This window comes from Mastacembelus armatus, chromosome 10 (assembly GCF_900324485.2).
Source record: "Mastacembelus armatus chromosome 10, fMasArm1.2, whole genome shotgun sequence".
In the NCBI taxonomy this organism is placed as follows: Eukaryota; Metazoa; Chordata; class Actinopteri; order Synbranchiformes; family Mastacembelidae; genus Mastacembelus; species Mastacembelus armatus.
The window spans coordinates 11,380,956-11,404,131 of NC_046642.1; the positions used below are offsets into that span (position 1 = coordinate 11,380,956).

The window sequence follows — 23,176 nt, forward strand, 5'->3', positions numbered from 1 at the left end:
AAAATGGTTGCTGTATTTATACAGCATGTGCTTTGGACACTTTGTTAATACTCACTTTCTGAATGACATGTTGCAGTGAACTTTTTCTCCCTGATGGAAAGATCCAATATTAACTTAATTTAGGCTCAAATATAAAAGAAAGAATCCATGGCAACATTTAACTGAATGAATAAAAGATATGATGGTACTGCAGATACTGCACTGTGGTCTCTTTGGATGAGTTATGCTGTTTAAGCTGAAAGGATAATGCAAAACCACAGAATGGCATTGAATTGAGTATGATTGGCAAAGAAATTATCCTTTCTGAAAACCTCTGAATGTTAATACATGGCGACCTTGCAATTTAGCTCTGCAAAGCCTCCCTTTACCCATCCCTGTACCCAGCTGTGAATAACTGATAAAGTATATTAGTGAGTGCTCTTTCTTTCATTATTTTTTCTTTTACATGTATACATAAGTTATGGATTCAGTGGGAGGCCAACAGCAGCATGATTAAAGGCACTGATGAGGAACAGGTTTATTTGATCATATCTTTAAAAACACAAAAGCAATTCCTGCTTTTGTGCATGTCTGCAACTGATTCCCATAGAAAGGAACCGTTTTGTTTCAGTACTTGACTGTTCAGACTAAAGACCCAATCAGAAGTTTTATGAATGTCTTAAATTCTGATTTCTTAATACACCTTATCTTATACATTTTTTTGACACGCCATAAGAAGAAGTAGTGCATTCCTTCACTTTAGGATGAGATAAATGTTTGTGCTGTCACAACCCTAAACTTCATGATTAACTGTTGCTGTGTTGAAAGTCAACCCTGAACTGTGTTGACTAATCTTCTGCTTTGGTTAAGCTACTACAACGTTAAGAAAGGACTTTTTCTGTGAATAATCAATCAAGGGTAAAACATTAATCACCACCAGTGTCAGTTTTTTACATAAATAGATATTTATGCTGATGAATTTTGATGCATGTTATAAAATGTGACACATTGAGTCCTTATTAAGAAATCAGCAGAGCCACATATGATTTTTCACTTGAAAAACAGTCATTTTCTGGTGGAATAGTCTTAAACAGACACAATGATCTGACCAAATCCCTGCTTCTTTTCAGGGATGACTGGTCTGACATGAAATAGTGCAGAGGGAAATGGTGATCAGGTAAAGAATGCTGTTTATGAGACCTTGCCAGGGGCTAAATTGTTAAAATGCAAAGCCATTTGTTGTTTGCGGTGGTGGTGAAGAAACAAGGGTAATCAGCTGTAACACGGTGCTGGTGGTGATTTGACCTCTGTGTGACTATAATCCTTTATGACCCCCATAAAAGCACCTGTTAGAATCTACTTCAGGGTATTTGGGGATGTAACACCCCTTCAGCATGAATGTGACAGCCTGACAATTTGCAATCAGTGATTTTTAAGCCAATCAATGTGTTGCATTGATGTCTCTCTCACTTTGTGTTCTGCAACCATATTTGTGAATTTCATATTTTGGGGCCAGGCTACTAAACTACTTTTAACTCTTTGTTGATACTAAATATCAGTTTCATATTTCAGGATCATATTTAATGAAGCATTTGAGATTTCTTTTTTTAAATACAAGGATATTTTTCTGCCATTTGCTGCCATTTTAAACTACAGGAAATGTGAACAGTTCTCAGAGCTCTCCCATTGGCCTGTTCACACTCTCGGAAATGTCCGAAATTAATATGAATCTCATCATGTTTCCGAGGTGCTGATGATACAGTAGACCTCCGGTGGAAATCAAATTCAGAAATAAGACTCGGTATAAAAGTGAACAGTGCCCCCCTCTTGCTTTCAGGATGATTTCTGGAGCAGCGTGGCAACTGCAAACAGCAGAGGCATCTGTGGTCCACACACACACACACATCCCGCCATCCACCTACATCCTAATGCAAGCATCTCTCCAACGCAGTGCGGCTTTAAGAGGACCGGGGCTCTTAAATCTGCGCTTGGCTCCTCCTTCCGCCATGATGTCAGTCGGAGGGAGAGCGAGAGGGAGTGAGTTGGGCAGTATTGAGGAACTGAGTTCATACAATACTACTGAGACATCTACAGCTTAGCAGACAGATACGGTGAACCGCCTATCCCGGCTCCTGTAAGTGATGCTGCACTGAGGCACACTTTGATCCAACTCCATTGGGGGGGGGGAGGCGATGCGCTCTTTGCATCCCTCCTATAAGAGTTTTTGGGGAGCATGCACGCCCTTAAATCAGTCTGAACAAGTGATTATCAAATAAAATAGGTTTAGGCTTTCAGTTTTTCGTCAGAAGTCCATTTTTTCGCTTTTGGATTGAAGTTTTACGCGCGGCTCAAGAAGCGTTTAACGCACACATGTAAGTTTGGTACCAGTGATTTTCAATCGGCAAAATAAAGTCGAGGCAAATGTAGTCTAGGGTACGAAGTTAATGCAAAACAAGCTTGGATCAATTCGTATCTCCGCTCGTGGGATTGCAAACCCAAGACACCCGAAGAGGAATTACAGCGTCTTTTCCAAACAAAGTTGATCACTGCGCATGTTATTTTTTTCTTGCACACGAGGACCACAGTTTTTTAGCGCATGGATAAGTTTTTGTAGTGGATAACATTTTTTTTCTACTTGCATTGCAATCTGCTGCCGCTTCTGATGAGGATCATTTCTCACCATTTCCCTCTACTTCAGTTTAATTCATGGCACTTCTTTTTTGTAAATCAGTGATGTCTCTACGCGGCGGTGCTCGCGGTTGATTTTTCATCCTATTCGAGGGGAAAAAGGTAAGCCTGGCTATTAATCATGACTTTTACCGTTGAGCTCAAAATGTCTTTTACTTTAGTGGTCTCTGATTATGTGTCTGCACATGACTGATCTGTCTCCAGAGCGCATTCAGACACGCTGGAGAGCGCCCAGCAGCCTAATTTATGTGGTTCGTATAAAATCAAATCGATGTCCCAATACCGGTGAGGACCTGCGCTCTATTTACAATCACTGAGAGCAACATAAGCTGGGCGAAAATTTAGTGATAGTCCTCAAGGCACTTGGATAAATCAGTGTGTTGCAATACTGGGTCATGTTCCGTGGGTTTTTCCTAGAGCTGTTCCAAAGATTTGCAGGCGCCCCCTGCACCTGATGTAAATAGAAATTATCCATGGGCACAGTGCATCGTGGATAATCTGAGCGGAGTTGTCGCATTAGAAATGTTTATCGCGCGGTTTGGTCACGACTTCGGGCGTTGTTTAGTCTTTCTCAACGCCGATCGCTACATAGATATACCCACTTTCCAAGAGCCCCCAACTGCAGGGACTTTTCAGTGCAGGTTTCTTAGCAGCTTGGCCGCTAAGCTCGGTGCGTGGGTTGCGCGGTAGCAGCGCGCTCCTGGTCAAGCAATACAGCTGTCACAGACCATAACCTCAGGGGCTGTCAGCCTGTTCACGCTCTAGGAGAAATAAAGAAACACATTATAGTTCGCTATTAGCAATCCAGTTCAAACAGGCACCATGTAATACCGCTGACCTGAAGATTAAAAGCCACAGTTGGCTGTTCGGGTGCCTAATAGTGCTTAACGTAAGCTACCCGTTCAATATGCTGTAGGTTATTATTATTATTATTAGACGTGTTTTTCAAAGGTTGACACCAGACTTACTCAACTCTGTATATTCAGGAGGATTAAATCAAACGACAACATGGAGCATCCCATAAGTGAGCAGCATGTTTTGGCTGTAGGCTGGAGCATCTTTATTAACAGAAGAGTCTTTTGGAAGCTTCCTAAATAGGCTCCCAACATTGTTTGATTTGATAATAGCAAAAAAAAAAAAAAAAAAACATGTGCTCATGCATGTCCCGCTTTCAGTTTACCACTAGGTACTGTACATGTACAAGTGATCTTAGTCTGCAATATCCTCACATGCTCACATGGCTGTTATACCCATGTTTTCTTTTTTTTTTTATTCCTCTGATAAACTAAATATAGACTGTAGAATGATGGGTTTGGGAGTCATACTTTGAGATTGTATGTGCTAGACCGTTCATAGAGTACCTAACCAGTAATCCCATAGCTTGCAGGTGACAGAAATATTGTCTTTCTGTTTTAGTACAGTACAGGTTTTAGTGGTTTCTATTGTATCACAGCCTATTGTATCTATATGTATCACATTCAACTGCATTTACAATTTCTACTTCCACTGTCAAATGTCGTTTACACAAACACCCATTCAGTTAGTAGCTTGCCCATCATTTAAGGTCATCTTTAGTTGTAGATCTCATGAATAGTTTTCTGTATTGTAGCTGAAATGTCCCATTCCCTTCCCATCGAAGACAATATATAAAACATGATTGCTCCCATTGAATTTGCCTTTTTCAAAAGTAATGATGGTCTCTACTGCAGATTTCTAGTAGAAGTATGGTTACTTAAATATTTACTATGTTCTATCTCTTTTCCAGTCTGATTAAAATATAAAATTCTGTTTTAGCATATAGTATGGTTTAGTCAAGGTTTCTGACTGCAGTTTTAAATTATTCTGACTTTGTCTTAATTAAAGGCAGGGTTTCTCTGACAGATTGTTCTCTTGCCTATAAAGGGATGAGGTCTGAATTTTACCACATTTTCAATACACATAATAGACTTTAAAGCCAAAGTTAACATTCAGAATGTCCTACAGCTACACAGGAATGATCAGATGTATATTATTAGGAATAGAATTACATTTGGTTACCTTTACTATGGACTGCCCTCTTGAGGTCTATGATTACAATGTTGCAAATTAGTTTGTCATTTTGTTAATGCATGACGGTGAGAAATAATAACCAGTGACCATTTAATTATCCAACAGTACAACTCTTCATAGTCCAGCTCTATTTCAGAATTAAGAAGCAGACTGAAATGCGAATAGCCACTGGGTTATTCGGTCAGACGGTGCTGCCAGACGAAAAGCAAACACTGTGATATAAATTGACTCAGATTTTTGTTTTATCATCTGTTTTGTTTCTCGATCAAACATATTGTGATGTGCACATCCTAGTGACAGCTGGTGTTAAATCTACAGTTTGTTCTTTATTAAATCTATTGTTAACATTGTCAGTGTGGCCATTTATGCCAAGTATGATTTTCTGACACTTTTTCACATCCTAGAATAACTTAGGTAATATAGTCATTATCGCAGTTTCCCAAGAGAAACCAACTTTTATTCCACCACCGTGTAAGGACAATTGTACTGGCAGTTTGGACTGAAAAAGAACTCAGTGATCTTGACAGAAACCTGGTCTGTCAGACTGTCAGTGATCCTTAAAGCTGTTAAAACAGAAAAAGCCCAAGACAAACAAAAGTGTTACATCTACCGATGCCCTCTTTTAAAAATCTCTTTTGATCCACAGGCAATATTGATACTACAACAGTGGTGCAAACTTGGCTTTGACAGGTAAAGGACTCTAAATGTCTTGGGTCCCAGCTTCAGACTAAGTACACTGAAAGTTTCCAGGTAGGGGTACCTTTAGTAGTAAAAGTAGTGTGTGATGATAGCAGTATGTCTCCTCTCCTGCTGCTACCTTCAGTGGATGCAAACACCAAGAAGCCCTGTCCATCACCCTATTGTGTAAAGTGATCCTGGGCCGGCCTGCTCCTCTTCACTCTGTGCTTCCCAAGAGGAAGGCTTGAGTTTGCCTACTGGATTCATCCTGCTGTCTGGGGCTCAAAATAGCATTTCAGGAGACTAGTGAAATGTAAGCAAAGGAGACACTCTGACTGACACCTAGGATTTCTTTTTCCCTCCCTCTTAGTTTTTTTTCCCTCCAGCACAATTCCTTCTCTCACCTAGCCTATCCCTCATGGACAGGATTAGAAAGAGCTGTGACAACTGAAAAGCTCTGCTAATGTTAGAAAATAATGGTCAAAAGAAAAGAATCCACATTAAATTAAAATAATAAGGGGAGTAAACATCCATCTATACATCCATTATCTATACCCGCTTATTCTTATTTAGGGTCATGAGGATCTGCTGGACCCTATCCCAGCTCTCTTTGGACCCTGGACTGGTCACCAGTCCATCACAGCGCAGGAGCAAACATGGTCGTTTGTACTATGTGCCTGTTGCCTTTGAAAATATATATATAACTTCAAAATTTTAGCATTTTAGTTTTATGTGGGAAGCAAAAGCTCTATCTATTAATCTCCTGTGCATACATATCTAGTGTATGTATTCTATACTAGTAAAATTTTGTTTCCTAATGTCACATCAGCATTGCCAGGATGTTACAATATTTGTACTCCTGCATATACTTGGAGTCAAAAACATACTACACCCTTCACCCTGCGGTACGTTATTGTCACTTACAAGGAAATCTAGCTCATGCTTTGATCTTTTTATCTGTTTTTTTTTTCACTTTGGCGAATCCCATCACATTTAAGAAAGTAATTTAAACTTGTTATGCGCTGTGAGAACTCAGCCTTGGACTGTCTGGCGATCATAACAGTAAGACATTCACTGCTCACATTCAGAAAGATGCCCACTTCAACGTGTGTCACAATTACTAATGGGATATAGCTCATCAATATTTTTGATTTGATAGCACAACATTGCATTTTCTATATGTGTAGAATGAGTAATCTTCACCCTGATCAATGTCAGCCATGTTTCTTTTTTTCTGTCCAACTGTCTTTAATGAGTCTCATGTGACTACTTTATGAAATGTGTGAAAAGAATCTGTCTTTATAGGCTGCATGAATGCCTTGCATTTGTTGCTGATTCAAAAACCAGCTTAATTAAATTCTTATTTTTAATCAATTCCCCTTTGTCGGTAGGCAGAGAGCTTCAATGACTATGAACACTGTTGCCTTGCCAATTTAAAGGACCCCTGTAGAGCAGTTTAGGTAGTCATACCTTTTCTACAGGATATTGTTTGACTCTTGTAAATGAATGGAAATTTCATAAAGTAAGAAATATTACAGTTTCCAAAGAGCTGTTTGTGGTCCCTTGTTAATGCATGTATGTGTGTATTTTCAGTATCAGCTGGCCATTATTTGTGTGATGGCTGTCATACACATACACTTTCACCATACTTTAAAGGAAGTGGATGTTTGATTTCTAGGCAGCTGCTTTATGAATATAAACCAATATCTTGAGGAAAATCATATGAGGTTAATAAACACTCAGGGGGTTGGTGGACCTAAACACACAGTGGGATATGAGCAGTGAAATTATATCAGTCGTTAAATATATTGCACTGAAATACACATGGGGAGCCAGTATTATTATGAGAAGCAAACAGAGCTGTGCATTGACTGTGCATTGGCTTTACCCTAATATGTCATGACGCACTAAAACAATTTAAAGACCAGAAATACAAGTCTGTTCTACTGAAAAACTACTACTACTCAACATACAAACTTACTTTGATTATTACTGCCATTGTAATATCAAAAGGCCATTGAAGCCTGTGTGGCCGACCTTTCATAGAAACAAGAGTAACTTTGATAGAAATTGTGGCTTATTTTATTAAATATATCCAACAAAGGATAAAACAAATTAACATGTCATAATGGGAATCCACAAACCATGTGCAATAATTACAAAAATAACTGACTAAATAACAAAACTGTTCAAGATGTTGGAGAATAACAGCGTCAAATGAAGTGACAATGAACACAAGAAAACTTGTTGATGAATAATGTTCAGTGACGGTGAACCTATCTGCACTGTCTAGGGTTTTTTCATGGGCACCATTCAGTACAAACAAGAGGACTGAATACCGTTTAAATTGGTTGTTGGAGAAAACACATTCATCAGGATTTAATGAAGTTATGATTAAATTTCACTAATTTGACTGATGGTGCTTTCCACAATAAATAATTTCACATTGTAGTCCCCTTCCACTGCAGTTACTCTAAACAGTGCTCTTATCATACTGTTTGTGTTTACACACATGGGCGTTCATGAAATATTTGAGAGCTCAATTGTTTACATTCAAAGCAAATGAGGCTCCCCATTAAATGCTGCTGTCGAGCACTACAACTCCAAGTGTGTGTCTATCTGTTTGTTCATGCATGGAAGCACCACTGCTTAAGGCTCAGTTGTGCTGCCTCCAAATCAGCTGAAGTCTGAATGTGAGGTGCAGTTTATGAAGACAGCACTGCACTATACTGACTTAGAATAACTCAAATGTGAACTACGTTTTTCTTTGTGTCCAGTATTTTTCATCCTCTGTAGTTTGTGAACAAGATTTCAAAGCAAAATATTTTATCGCAACAGTGAACAGTGAACAGCTTTCATACTTCTCAATAAAAAATATGAAATGGTTCATTACAGAGATGAAATGGATTGATGGAATATGTGAACTACTAACCTTTACGTGTCCGCTTGCTCAATGGATGTCATCAAAGGTTAATTGTGTAAAACTGCTGTTAATTTGCTCTCAAAGACACAGGAAGGATGTAGGCTCATAACTAGTTAGGATGAATAGGTCAAGTTGAAAACTCTCCGTTAGGGAAAATAGTACTAATTACAGAAGGACTTGAATGCCATGTAATTTTGTGCACTGACATTGTGTGCTGTCTTTCTCCCTTCTTTTTTTTTCTTCCTTTCTCACTTCTGTCATAACAGAATTGCTGCTGTAGAAGTGAAGCTCTGATCCACTCTTGAGCATGGACTTATCAAGTCAAGCTCATGTACTGGTGGTCTTGCTCACCTGTGTGGTCTTACTATGTCGGGCCCAGGAGAGGGACTACACAGTGAAGGAGGAGCAGCCAGAGAATGTCCGCATCGGCAACCTGCGCAAGGACCTGGACCTCAACTTAGACCCCAACATCAGGCTATCCTCTCCGCTGCAGTTCAAGCCCGTGTACAAGACAGGTGACGTGCCTTTGGTGAGGGTGGAGGCCAACACGGGGGAGATCTTTACCACTAATCACAGAATTGATCGGGAGAAGCTGTGCTCAGGAGTCTTCGCTGAGAAACGCTGCTATTATGAGATTGAGGTGGCCGTGCTGCCCGATGAGATCTTTCGATTGGTCAAGATCCGCTTCCTGATCGAGGATGTGAATGACAATGCACCCCTTTTCCAGTCCACTGTAATAAACATCTCAATCCCAGAGAACACAGCCATCAACACTCGATACCCTGTGCCCTCAGCATTTGACCCTGATGTAGGAATCAATGGGATCCAACATTATGAACTGGTGAAGGTGAGGATCATTCCTGTTTTGTCTCTCTTATAAAATGAAAGAATTTTGTTATATTTAAGTTAGCCTCAGTTATTTTAATTTTAATAGTATTATTCAAAGGGGCATTTTCCAAACCTACACTTTAAATATATAGTCAATAGTTGTAATATGTAAGTCTGTTGGATAAACTACTGTTTGTAATGTAAATGAAAATGGTATCTGTTTGGAAGACTTACAAGCACCACTGTAATGGTGTGTGGTTAGAAATGCAGTTGAAAGTGGAGTCTGTCATTAGCTGCTGATTAGTGTAGGTGAGATTTTAAAAAATGAGTCTTATGTAACAACGTCTGTTAAAAAGTACAAACACACACACACGTTTTTTTTAATTATTGTGGGTGAAACAACTATTTGCCAGCCCATTTCTCAACAGTCCTCAACATCCGGCCTATCTCTGAGTACATGCATTCAGGACTCCTGTATATCCCTGTTATTTTTGACATTTGTTAAATTGCTTGGTGTCAATAAAATAATAATTAAAGACATAGGTACGTACTGTATCTGTAGCTAAGGTTCTAAGAAAAATTCTTTAAGCCTCCTCTCTAAAACTGAAGTTGATAGAGGCTGTTACTGTATTACTACAATCTCCTGGCTAAACTAAAAGCCATCTTGTACATACTAATTTAGTTCAATTGTGAATGAGTGAAAGATATTGCTAGTGAAAGATATGGGCCTGAAGCTTCTTTATTGATATAAGACAATGAATAGATTTTAATAGAATAAATAGATTTTTTGGACCGATGCATTTAACCATAACCACTGTTGTAACTCTCTGTCTCGGAGAAACAATTACAAAGATGTGAAATGGGATAGAAAGTATTAAATGATATCACTGATTAGTCACCGACACACTGTAATGCCTGCAGCATGCCACCTGTCTACATGAGGTCTGATTAGCTGACTATTTTTAATCTGAGTCCAATATGTTTCTCATGTAACATGTGATTCAGATTCTGCAGTTCTATAGTGTTGCAGTATATGCATATAGATTCTGCATTGAAAATATAACCAAATTGTTTTTAATCAAGTGCAATATGTTGTGATGTCAACAACTTTGCATAGGAGCATTAATAGTTCCATATGCCTTTTTCATTATGAGAGGCGGCCGTAAAAAAAGAGACATTTTCACTATGTGCAGTAATCTTAGAGAAAAGACGCAGTACAAAATGCAGATACAGCATATGCTACATGTCCAATTTCTAGCAACAGGTTACATATGCTGAACATAGTAGATTAAAGTAAGTGAGAAGGAATAGGCTGTATGTGTGGAATTAGGTGTATTATGCAGAACTAGGAATAGAGCTTTCCTTCATGATCTCACCGATACGCTATGAAAATGCAATGCAATGATCTCTGTTTCTTATAAGAAGTAGGCCCCAAATCCAGAAATGTAGGACAATGTTATGCGTTTTCATTTACAGTCTAGACAGCACTCTTTTCTTAATGGATATATTAATAGTAGAGAAGATACGGGCTCTGGAGCAACCCCTAAACATAAGAAATAAAGAAAGGTTACTGGATTTGAGAACATGGTGCCAGACAGATATGACAGGTCCATCTTCTCAGTCTCAGATAGAGTTAACACTGGTTTGGATAGAACAGAATCATTGCTGTCCGTGTCTGCCTTGAATACCAATTTGCATTTTTAAAGAGTCTGCCCACTGCCAAGGCCTCTCCAGCGCAATGTCCTGAATTGTTCATGCCTGGAAAATCACCAACCAAATGTTCTGCTCATTATGATGATCATCTGCAATCATTTTCTTTGCCCTTTTCACAATATAATGCTTTCTAAAACCCCCGCCTAGGCTGTGGTTGTATTATCTTTTGCAGGAAATTCTTCTTAGAGCATCCTTGGCACAGTATGCCTGCTTTACTTCTTGCTATTATATTCTCATTTTACTTTAGATTAATTTCCTTGTGTTCTGGTTTCTATATGAGTAAAACACAGAAGCATTAGAGGAGCCAGAGATGTTTTCAACCTTTTATTTCAGAAGTACAGTAGAAAGCCAAGGGTTTAGTGGGGAAGGAATGTGCAAGCATTTCCTAGAATAGCTCTTGGCCACTAAGCCACCCTTGGACTATCTTTGTATGGTCCTGTGAGATTTGTCTCAGAGGCTCCCTCAGAATGATAGTTTGTCCATTTTTTGGTGTTGTGCAGTGAATGGTGTTGAAATTGTTGCAATTGTGCAGCACAGTGAGCCATACTCAATGGCCCACCACTCCACATGTAGTGGTCCACCAGAGTTGTGAGGAAACACATAAGAGAACTATGGCAGCCTCTTTTTCTACATGTTTGTCTTTTTTTTTTTTTTAAGCAGAGAGGGTCAGTGGGTATTTTCATCTTACACAATGCTCCTACACCACATATAATGGCTGGCCATCCTGTGTTGAAGGAAACTTTGCCATCATTGTACTGCTGTACCTGAACTGCAGAGTAGGTGTCCTAAGAAATGGTCAAGGTCAGAGAAAGCAATCACATGCATGGCTGGCAGGGTTCTCCCATGAAACCAGAGTTGATTATAGTATTCACAGAATAACTCAGAAAGCAACACAAAAACATACAAAAGACAAGAGAGGTGGTGCTGGCTGGTTTGGGGGTCAGAGGCATTCTGCTGTTGGTTTTGCTTGGGACATTCTGCCCTTTCCCTATTCCAGTGATACATGATGTTGCAGCATCACACACTACATTAATCCAAGTTGCATCTATGTCAGCATCTTCAAATGCATTTAAAGTGGGCGTCTTGTTGAAGATCAATGTTCTGCTGCTGGCTAGGGCTATGCCTCACTGATAAACTGGATGATGAAGTGGATGTCTGCATTTCAGTTGGCCAATCTGGAGGGCTCTTGGACTTACCCTTTTGCCAGCTACCTGGTTTTCCTGGGGTATTTTGCAATCCACTTGGCTGCTGCATGTCTATCTGAAATATAGCTAAGATTTTTGAGTGGATGGAGTGTTTTTTTTTTTTTTTTTTTGCTGGTACTCCAAGTCTGTGTTTGAATAATTTTATTCCTAAACTGATTCTAACTTTGCATTTGAAGATGTAAAATTTATTCAAGCTCCATTCCCAAGTAGCAAGAAAATGTTGATTAATGCATTGCATGCTGCCTATAGGCAGTGAATAGGATTTTTGGGAAGAGAGCTCACTGTCAAGCATTTCCAGTTTTCATTAGCATTCTATTTTGACACATTATCCTCTTCTAGGGCCTGACAAAAAGAGACAAACAATTCCCAGCTTCTTTTGTCTTAATTATATGCATGAGATCATGGCCAGGGGCAAAAGTGGATGAGGGATGGAGAAAAAGAATGAGGGGAGAATGAGAGAGAGTCAGAGAGAGAGTTTCTATCAGCATTATAAAGAGGTACTATAGCTTGTGATGAATGGCCCTCCCCAGTTAGCCCCATCCATGGGCATCACCGTGACTAGAGTCCTCCTGATATATTCACAGTCCAATCTCAGTCTCCTCTGAGTTTTAATAAGGTCATCAACTTGACTGAAAGATGCATCCACTGATAATCTGAAGCACTGTCTGCAGACAGAGTTCAGATTCATACTTCCCTCATCATCACCCACCTCTGCTTCTGTCAGTGTCCCTCAATCATTTTTACTCAAATTAGCCAACTCTGATTAGATTGTGTACCCCCACATATATAGTTCCACAGTCACTCTCTGATCACTGAAGAGAACGGTGGCCCTGTAATGTGAAATGAATGGCAAGTCATCAAAGTTCAAGATGACCTGTACCTGTGCAGTATTTGTTTGGTCAAAGAGTGAGGCACTGTATAATGTGCATCCTTAGCCATTTAGAGAACTTTGTCCTTCTTGCACAGCCTTAGGGTTCCCAGTGAGTGATTCATGCTAGTTTTTGGCCTTTTCTTAGCCTGCCCTAGATCTTATTAGAATCCACCAGACTCATTCTGCATTCAGGAAGATGCACAGCCTGAGAGATAGCTCTCTTCAACTTATTGAAATGCACTGAGTGCTGTCTTGTCAGTTGTAAAATTGTGTGAAACCAAGACAAAAGCATAGAGGAAATGCTGGCTCATAAATCATTGTGCAGCATTCCCTTTGACATATCCTAACTCAAAATCCTACTATTAACATCAGGCTTTGCCAAATATCAGTGCACAGATACTCAGCTACTGTGCCGAATCTATGAACTATTCAAACAACTGAGGATTGAGGAGCTCTGTGCCTGTGGAGTAGTGCTTAGCAAGAGAGGCCCCAGAATGTTGTCTTGGACATTTTAGTTATGAGAGGAATATCTCTGCTATGTGCATAAAGATTGAGCACAGTTCATTTGTAAGGCATTCTCTAAATTTTCACGTACAATTTTATATGCCGTGGCTGTTTATCCCTGTATGACTTTTCCTTGCCAAAAGAATCACTAAATAAGGTCTGAAAGATCATTGCTGCAGTGTTGGGTGTTTTAAGTAGTTCTGTCAATCACTGACATGTTGACAACATTTCCTCAGCAAGCAATTTTTCAGAGTACACAATAATTTACATGCTGCTGCTGCACGTTTACTTGTGTCAACTACAACACGATGTTGGCAAAAGGACAGTGCTAGATTTTGAAACGTACTAGTGACTCTCGTGCTCACAGTTTGGATGAAATGTTCCTTCCTTGAACAAGGAGAATGTATATATCTTAATCTCATTTGATAGCTATGCTTAGACAGAGTAATCTCTTCCAACATTATGTGCAGCATGAAGCTTATCTCTTTAAAGGGGATGCTTTTTCTTGTTTTACCATGAAACTGCTTCTGACTGAAAGAGCTTCAAAGGGCTTCTTTGTTTCATAATGTGCATGCAGCTCATTCATGGGCTTGATCTTCTCCTTATTTCCTCCCCCTCCCCCCCCCCCCCCCCCCTTCCGTCACTTGTCTGTCTCTCTCTGTCCCTCCCTATCTCTTCCTCCCTCTCTCTCGCTCTCTCCTTTCCTTTCCTTCCTCTGTCTTCTAATATGAAATGCTCTATGGGTCCATACCACATACCTCTAAAATTGTAAATATTAGTGCTAGTTTTTTTTTTTTTTTTTCAGGGGAAGGCAATTACTCTTAACAGCAAGTGCCAGTTCCTCAGGTTTCTCATGGGGATTACTTGTACATTTGTTTTAATTTTCCTCTGGCTTTACGTTTGCCTAGATTTAGACCTTCCTAAGTAAAAAGCTCTTTAATATGCAGAATCTCTCACTGGCCTTCTTGTAATCTGTGGTGATATGTTCTTGCAGTGTATTTAAATTGGGCTTTATTGGTGTGTCTCCATTTCCAATTCTCTCTCTCTGTCTTTCTCTCTCCTATTATTAAGTTGATAGGTTGCAAACCTTCCTGCGCTATTCTAACTTGACACAAGACAGTACAGTATAGTGAAATGTCATTTTAGTGTAGGCAGAAGAAAAAGAGACAAGCTAAAGAGACAAATTAATCCTTTAAAGCATTTGTTGATAGGAGGGGGGGAAAGCTTGATTTACTACAATTGTTGGTCACATTTCTAAGAGGATTAATTGACATTTGCTATTTTGGGGGGGCATATATTGTATAGTATATAAGAAATAAATAAAACATTGTAACAAGCTGACAACCAGCATGTCTGAAAAAGGTTTTGATTTACGCATACCCAACTAATATGATCAGACCAGAGCCAAGAACCAGCTGCCTTGTTTAAGAATGTCCTGGGCCCTTTAGTTTGCTCCTTACATTCATCACTGCCTGAAAGCCTGATCCTAAGAAGAACCTCAAATGAACCTGTGTAACCCCGACAGGCTGTTCAGCTTTCCAAGACAATAGAAAAATCTTCACTCTATGAATAAAAATATGAAAAAGAACACTTCAGAGTCTAACCCCACATACCTTTCTTTGTTATTACCCCAGTGAAATAAGAGTTTCTTACTTACAGTATTAAAACATCACTCAAGTCTATTTGTATAGCAAGATATATATATAATCCTTAGACCCCTAAGTGATGTAAAGAAAAAGTCAAGACAACAAAAAATAACTATAACATAGAAAAATCCCACCATGGGAAGAGCCAAATGAGTATTCACTTGTGGTATTCACATTTAAGAATTATGAGCAATAAACTGAATACTACTAAATCCAATATTGCCCTGTCTTTGCAGAGTGTCAGCGAGTTTGGCTTAGACATCATTGAGACTCCTGAAGGTGACAAGTGGCCACAGCTTATTGTTCAGCAGAATCTGGATCGTGAGCAGAAGGACACATTTGTCATGAAAATAAAGGTGGAAGATGGTGGCAACCCTCCCAAGTCCAGCACTGCCATTCTCCAAGTCACCATTTCTGATGTCAACGACAATCGTCCTATCTTTAAGGACAGTGAGCTGGAGGTCACAGTACCAGAGAATGCCCCCATGGGGACATCAGTTGCTCAGCTTCATGCCACGGATGCAGACCTGGGTTCCAACGCACAGATTCACTTCGCCTTCAGCAACCAGATCTCTGCCTCAACCAAACGGCACTTTGCCATAGACAGCTCTACAGGACTGATCACTGTGAAGCAGCCTCTAGACAGGGAGGTAACTCCTGTTCACAAACTCATCGTCCTGGCCAGCGATGGCAGCTCCACCCCCTCCAGAGCCACAGTGATTGTTAACGTAACAGACGTTAATGACAATGTTCCCTCAATAGACACTCGCTACATTATCAACCTGGTTAATGGGACTGTTCTTCTGTCTGAAAATGCACCTCTCAACACGAAAATAGCCCTAATTACTGTTACCGACAAGGATGCAGATCTTTATGGCAAAGTAGCCTGCTACACTGAACATGAGGTTCCTTTCCGGTTGAAGCCTGTCTTTAATGATCAGTTCTTACTAGAGACAGCTGCCCCCCTAGATTATGAGACGACTCGAGAATATGCAATTAAGATAGTGGCCTCGGATAGGGGAATGCCTCCTTTGAACACCTCAGCTATGGTTTTAATTAAAATCAAGGATGAGAATGACAATGCACCCATCTTCCCCCAGCCAGAAATTCAACTTTCTATACCAGAGAACAATGATCCTTCTACACAGTTAATAAAAATCAGCGCCACTGACGCAGACAGTGGACATAATGCTGAAATTATTTATACTCTTGGCCCTGACGCACCTGATGGGTTTAACATAGACAGACGATCAGGAATCCTTTCTGTGGGCAAACGACTGGACAGAGAGAAGCAAGAGAGGTACTCATTCACTGTCATAGCGAGGGACAATGGCTCCATGTCCCTGCAGAGCAATGTCACTGTCAGGCTAATTGTGCAGGACCTTAATGACAACAGCCCAGCATTCACACACCCTGAGTACAACTTCTATGTGCCTGAGAACCTGCCTCTCTACGGAACTGTGGGTTTAATCACAGTGACAGACGCAGATGCTGGAGATAATGCAGTTATAACCCTGTCCATTTTGAACGGGAAAGACAATTTCATCATCGACCCACAAACTGGTGTGATTAAACCCAATATCACCTTTGACAGGGAACAGCAAAGTTCCTACACATTTATGGTCAAGGCAGTTGATGGAGGGCAACCTCCAAGCTCCTCCTATGCCAAGGTCACTATCAATGTAGTCGACGTAAACGACAATCGCCCTGTGTTTGTCATCCCATCCTCCAATTACTCTTATGACCTAGTGCGAACCACCACCACCCCTGGTGCTGTGGTCACCAGAGTGTTTGCCATTGACAATGACACTGGTATGAATGCTGAGTTGCAGTACAGTATTATCAGCAGCATCATCATCACATCTAGGGTCTCTCCACGTGGTCTCTTTGCCATCGACAAAGCGACGGGTAACATCACACTGCAGGAGAAAATAGTAGCAGCTGATCAGGGGCTGCATAGGCTGGTAGTCAAGGTCAAAGATCTTGGCCAGCCTGAGTCATTACATGCTATCGCACTTATTCACTTGTTTGTCAATGACACCGTGTCAAATGCTACCTTTATCCAAGAGCAGCTGAGAAAAAGTATGGAGACACCCTTGGATCGTAACATAGGGGACAGTGAGGTAACACCTCAAGCCAATGGATATGTGATTGTTGTCATAGCTATCATAGCAGGGACCATGACTGTCATCTTAGTGATATTTGTGACTGCCTTGGTGCGCTGCCGACAGACACCCAGACACAAAGTGGTACAAAAGAGCAAGCAGAGTGGTGAGTGGGTGTCACCCAATCAAGAGAACCGTCAGATCAAAAAGAAGAAGAAGAGAAAGAAGCGATCCCCCAAGAACCTCCTCCTGAACTTTGTGACCATTGATGAATCCAAGCCTGATGACCCCACCCATGAGCATGTTAATGGTACACTGGATCTCCCTGTGGAGCTAGAAGAGCAAACCATGGGGAAGTACAACTGGGCCACCACGCCCACCACCTTCAAACCAGACAGCCCAGATTTAGCCAAGCATTACAAGTCCGCATCCCCTCAGCCCACATTTCAAATCAAACCGGAGACTCCTGTGGCCCCAAAGAAACACCATGTGATCCAGGAGCTCCCATTGGACAACACATTCGTGGTGGGCTGCGACTCACTCTCCAAGTGCTCATCGACTAGCTCCGACCCATACAGTGTCTCCGAGTGCAGCTGTCAGGGGGGATACAAGACTGCGGGGCAAATCACAACTCGACAGGTAATTCATGACTTCCTTTTTAAACCCACGCACACAAGTCCCCACTCACACTCCCCTTCTTGTCCCATGGTAGATGATGTGAAGGAAGGAGGGTGGCAGCATGGAGCCAGAAAATTTTCCCACACAGACCATGACCATGTCTACAAGAGTGTCATTTGCATGTAAAAATGAATTTACTCAAGTCTTAAAATGAAAAAAAAAAAAAATCAATTAAATACAACAAACCTTTTATTGTAACGATTGTTACTAAATCATGCATTCACCCTCCTTCATAAGTAACCATGAATGCATAATCATTTACAAAAATACAGGTGCAGGTTAATTTTATATTCAAAAGCTTAAGTAATGGCAGCAATTTCAATTACGATGGCTAGCTATTTTAAACAGGGTTAGGCGTCAATGACTGAACTGTACTGATGTATTTGAGGTCAAGGGCAAATGAAACCAGGTGCTAATATATTTGCCTGACACATTTAAACAAGCCAAGCTAAAAATAAATACACCAGCCAGAATGATAAGGGCTACTCACTTCATAAAGTATTTATTTAGGCAAAAAGTGTGAAGGTAATAGCACAAAACAATATACGTGCTCCTGACTTGCTAAGACAGTTGGATAAATAATCCTAATTTTTGTGGCCCCTGTCTTAAAATATTGAGTGCTGTCTTTAACTATCGTAGTGAAGCTTTGTGGGAGAGAAGCTCATTTGAATGCCAAGGTACAGCAAAGGGCTTACGATTCCCTAAGAGATATGTGCCAAATGGAAAGTGCCCCAATAAATAAAAGCTGGCGAGAGAAATAAATGTAAATCAGTGGTAAGGAGAGGTGGCCTTGCTCAATGCTGACAGCTAGAGCAGAGCGCTGTGGGGAAGTACTTCGTTGGATGGGAGAGGGGGGTCATAGGGATCAAGGTGACGCAGAGCCTTGAGACCAATATACTTAAACACCAAGAGAGCAGTAGCCCATAAAAAAATCCTGCCAGACCCATGTTGCAGTTAGCCCATAAATGCTGTACTTTAATGACCCCAATTACTGTTATAAATGGCATATGTAGATACACATTCTTTACATTCTTTAAATTAGCTCACATAAGAGAGGACATCACAACAAACGCTTGCTGCTGTGATGTGGTGTAATTTGTGTTAGTGAGGACACTGAAGAATGCCATCATTGTATCTCTAATGTCATACATGACAGAGTACATACAGTATATGCTCATATTTGACCTGCTATCACCAGCACAATTGAATCAATCAAGCCTGACTAGTCGGTGCACAGGGTAGCAATTTATTCATACTTATATGTGAGTTGCCATAGATTTCACTCAATGTCAAACATCCAGCTGGCTTTTTCAATTATTTTCTTTTTTTGTTTGTTTGTTTGTTTGTTTGTTCTTTTAAGATTTTTGAGGGTTTGGTTGTTGCTTGGTTGCGCTGGCTTTCATTTTTGTTGATGTTTTGATCATAATTATCACAACTGCCATTCATCCAATTCTGGGTCAATTTCATGATATTGCATCAATAATTGATTTTGTTTGATGAGGTGCTTGCTTTTGTTTGCGTCTAGCCTCATATTGCACCCAGTTTTCAGATCTTTGGTTCATTTCAGCCTTTTTTTGCTCTTAGTATGCTTCTCAGTGACATCTAGCAAGCATTAAAATTCCTCAAGGCATAGTTTTGGTAAATGACTGTTGATCGCATGAAGTATTGTACTTAGGATAATTTATGAAGACACCCACATAGAGTTGATAGTCATTCACTTCATCTACCTTTTATTTGAAACCCTGGTTAAAAGCTATGCTCTGCCATGGTGCATTATACATAAGCCTACTACATGCCCTTGGTACCAAAGATTTAATTCATAATGTGTTTATACGACGCACTGACGAGTTGTCAAAATGATTTTCCCCTCTTACTGCTAGTGACTTCCCTTAAATATGCAGAAATATTCTGTGTTCTACTAATTCTGCATTATTATCTGACATGAATTTTATGCATCAAGGATTTAAATTGATTTTCACTTATGTTGCTGATCAGAGTGAAGTATTTTTGTGCGAATAATTGAAAATCCATGAATATATGATTATTCTCAAATCTTAAGTTATCAGGCTATGTTTGTATCAGATTATTTCCTATGTATATTTATTTATTCCTCTGAGAGAGGTTGTGTTTAAAGTGTATATTATTGTCATATTTCCTGTCACATACTCCCAGCATTTGAATATTATCATATGAAATCTGTCCTTATTGGTTCTACTCACCAACCATATTGTCAGTGATGTTAAGCTGATAATACATCAAAATGTTTCCATCCCCTTGAGCAATTGACAAGTGATTCCTCCCACATTAGACATTAGATTTCCCTCTAGTTTTAAGTGTGCTTATTTAAATCCTGTGTCATGGAAAAAAAATAGCATGAAGCTTTGCCTGATGAGAGTTGATGGCTGCAAAGGTTAATTAAATGCACTAAAGGGTTAATCACTCGTAATACTGTATGATTAAAATCACTGTAATTAGGTTCCGAATGAGGCTGATAATAAAAGAAGAAAAAAGGCAGCCGTCCTTTAAGATTATCAGTGATGCCTGCTCAGGATCTGAAGTGATGTGACAATACTTGACCAGCAGTTCTGTTTGTTGAGGCTCTCTTATATTCTCGTCTCTGATTTAATCGTTTTGCTTCTTTAAAGAACATCTATTTTCAAAATCTAAAGAACACTTAAAACAGCAGTATTGTTGTTGCTTTTTTCTAAGGAAGTTGAAAAAATAGAGAATAGTTGGGCACAAAAGTTGCATTGTGAGTGCCAGCTATTCGGTTTCTCTTCAGCCTAAATCTAATACCAGAAGACCACAAACAAATCTTAAAGGTTGCCAAGTTTTCCTACTTATTAATCAAAATGAGAGACAGTGCTTTAGTGTCTTTACAGTGAACACTCATTGCCCTACACACCTAATCAGGTGAAAATAAAGCAAAGACAAAAAGCCCACCCATGGAATAACAATGGGAGAGGCACACAGGAGGAGGTGATTATGGTTGAAGGTCACCAAAATGTTTTCAGGGACTTTACAGATGTAGCTGATAAAGAGTAAAGCTTGTAAAAATACTTTAGAGACTACGGATTTGTGCCACCATATGGCTTCATTATACAGTGAGAGCCGTATTTGTAAATGCAAGCATCCTCCCTCCCCTCCCTTCTCTTCTCAGTTCTTACGCATCTCATCATTTTCTTTTAACCTCTACCCCATGATATTGGAGGTCAACCTGCCTCCAGTGATGAGGAGCTCTTGTGAGAGTATGTGCTTTAGCGGAGGCAGATCAAATGAGTACCACCCTGCCTGAGTGATCGCAGACATCAAAATGAATATGCAGGGAATAAAAAGGCTAATACATTTTGGCCCATATTTCTGGGGCCATGGAGCATGAAGGGTCGCTGCTTAAGTCAATAATGGAGAAACTCCTGTTAGTGTTTTTGTAGTATCACATACGCATACATTACAGTTTGATTAAATATGCCTTAGACCACAAGTGTGCTTTTGCCTTATTTATAATGCAATTCATGCATTTATCTTTTTAAAAAGATGATAATATAAGTGCGTTGGGTAACAAGGGCAGCTGTGAGCAAAATTTTTGCATATCATCATTTATTTGTGTGGGTGAAGGTATGAGCCTTTCACACTAGCCACCCATGGTCTGATGACAAAGTGCTTGTGCTGACTCATAGTGGGTGCATATGCAGGGGTAGAAGACATGATTTTAAAAGGCTAACTAGACTTGTTAATCAAATCTGATGCCAGTATCAAATCCTAGTGACTGATTATGGCTTTGCTGTTATTGTTTCGTTTGTTTAAATTGCATTTCCATTGAGTCATTGCATCTGTAATCATTGTGCCTTGCTAATGCAAGCATTATCAGGTCAGAATCTTCCTGATTCATATGATGGCAGATGAGTTGGTAACTTTCTGAGGAAGAGAAAAATGTCATATTCTGTACATATCAGAGGACCCACTGGCAAGGGTCCGAAAGAATGAGTGGGCCTAAATTGATCCAAATGGCTTTTTGAGGGGAAACGAAGAGTGCTGCGCTAGTGTGGTGGGAGACAAAAAGACAAATTGGGAGTGATAATTGGATAAGATTGCATGCTCTGATAAGTACAGGAAAAATGCACAAACTTGTGACACCTGTAGCATTCTTCAAGGAAACCTGACAAGATAATGACGTTATTGCCAGCCGTGCCTTGAAGAATGCTTACTTTTTGTTTTATTTTATTATTATTATTATTTTTTTATCTTCTAAATTCTCTTCAGAGGTTTTTATTTTATTCAATGTTCAGCGTAGCCTCTCACTGGTAAGGCTACAGCTTAGGCTGCTCAGAGCTCGATGATATTGTAACTACAATCTCCCTATATCTGTCTGTCTCTCTATATTTCAGGAGACTGCACTGAAACCACCACACTATGGCACACTCTGTGGCACAGGTACAGCTCGCTCCCACAGGATTAAAATCAATCTCTAGCTCCCACTACCTAAAGAGAGAGAAAAGAGAGAAAAGAGAGAGAGAGAGAGAAAGAGAGAGAGAAAGATGGGGCAGAGGGAGGAAAGAAGGAAGGTGAGAACTGAAGAGGTGAAACAAGTACTTTACTGTCTCTACAGCCTCAAACCCCACCTCTTCATGTAATTGCGAAAAAAGATGAACTTGGAAGGAAGGGGGTAGGGGTGATTTCAGAAAAGAGACATTTCATGTTGCCTGCCTGAAACTTGACAAAGCTCCTCCTGTGAATCTGTTGGAAGTTTGATATGCTTTATTGAGTCCTATGCTACTGCTTGTATCAGTGCAGATGATACTGTACTGTATGCCCCGAACCCTCCTCCAAAAAATGTCCCACTCCAGCACCCTCTCTGTAAAATAGGTGTCAAACACAGTGAGTAGATCTGTAAAGTATGTTTATATGTATGTATGTATATCTATCACAGAGTTGATGGTGTTTATATTTATTGATTCCATTTCTTTGCCTTGTTTTTAAAACTGCCTGGTGGCCATTTTTATTTTCTTACTTTCGAATTTTTTGTATTATTTGACGTTGCTCTATCTGGGCTTGCTCATGGAACTAATGACTTCTAATGTGTTTATGCTGCAAGGTCTACAACCTGTAGGCTTATTTTAGTATTAAGCCCACATCAGAGTGTACCTCTTTCTGTCAACCTTTCACCCTTTTCTGCCCCACTTTTGATGCCATTCATAGCATTTTTAGTGACAATTGTGGCTAATTCTACAGAAATTTGCATGCCCCTCTCATTATGACCACATTTGTAGTGCGACTGATCGCCATGCTGTTATTACACTGGGAGGAATGGT

General features: G+C 40.0%; 1 protein-coding gene across 1 annotated transcript; it reads left to right on the top strand.

The window, feature by feature from the left end:
• Positions 1 to 2,649: 2,649 nt before the first annotated feature.
• On the top strand, positions 2,650 to 22,698 carry pcdh11 (protocadherin 11). Its single transcript, XM_026330355.1, has 4 exons — positions 2,650 to 2,769; positions 8,584 to 9,164; positions 15,321 to 17,828; positions 22,253 to 22,698. Exons 2-4 carry the CDS (start codon positions 8,625 to 8,627, stop codon positions 22,334 to 22,336), a joined length of 3,132 nt encoding a protein of 1,043 aa, XP_026186140.1. The 5' UTR covers positions 2,650 to 2,769; positions 8,584 to 8,624; the 3' UTR covers positions 22,337 to 22,698.
• Positions 22,699 to 23,176: the final 478 nt, after the last annotated feature.

Excerpts from the sequence above, each read along its gene's own strand:
- pcdh11 (XM_026330355.1), top strand. The coding sequence starts at position 8,625 with ATGGACTTATCAAGTCAAGCTCATGTACTGGTGGTCTTGCTCACCTGT. Across the intron at positions 9,165-15,320 it reads AACATTATGAACTGGTGAAG|AGTGTCAGCGAGTTTGGCTT; the intron begins GTGAGGATCATT and ends CTGTCTTTGCAG. Across the intron at positions 17,829-22,252 it reads GGCAAATCACAACTCGACAG|GAGACTGCACTGAAACCACC; the intron begins GTAATTCATGAC and ends TCTATATTTCAG.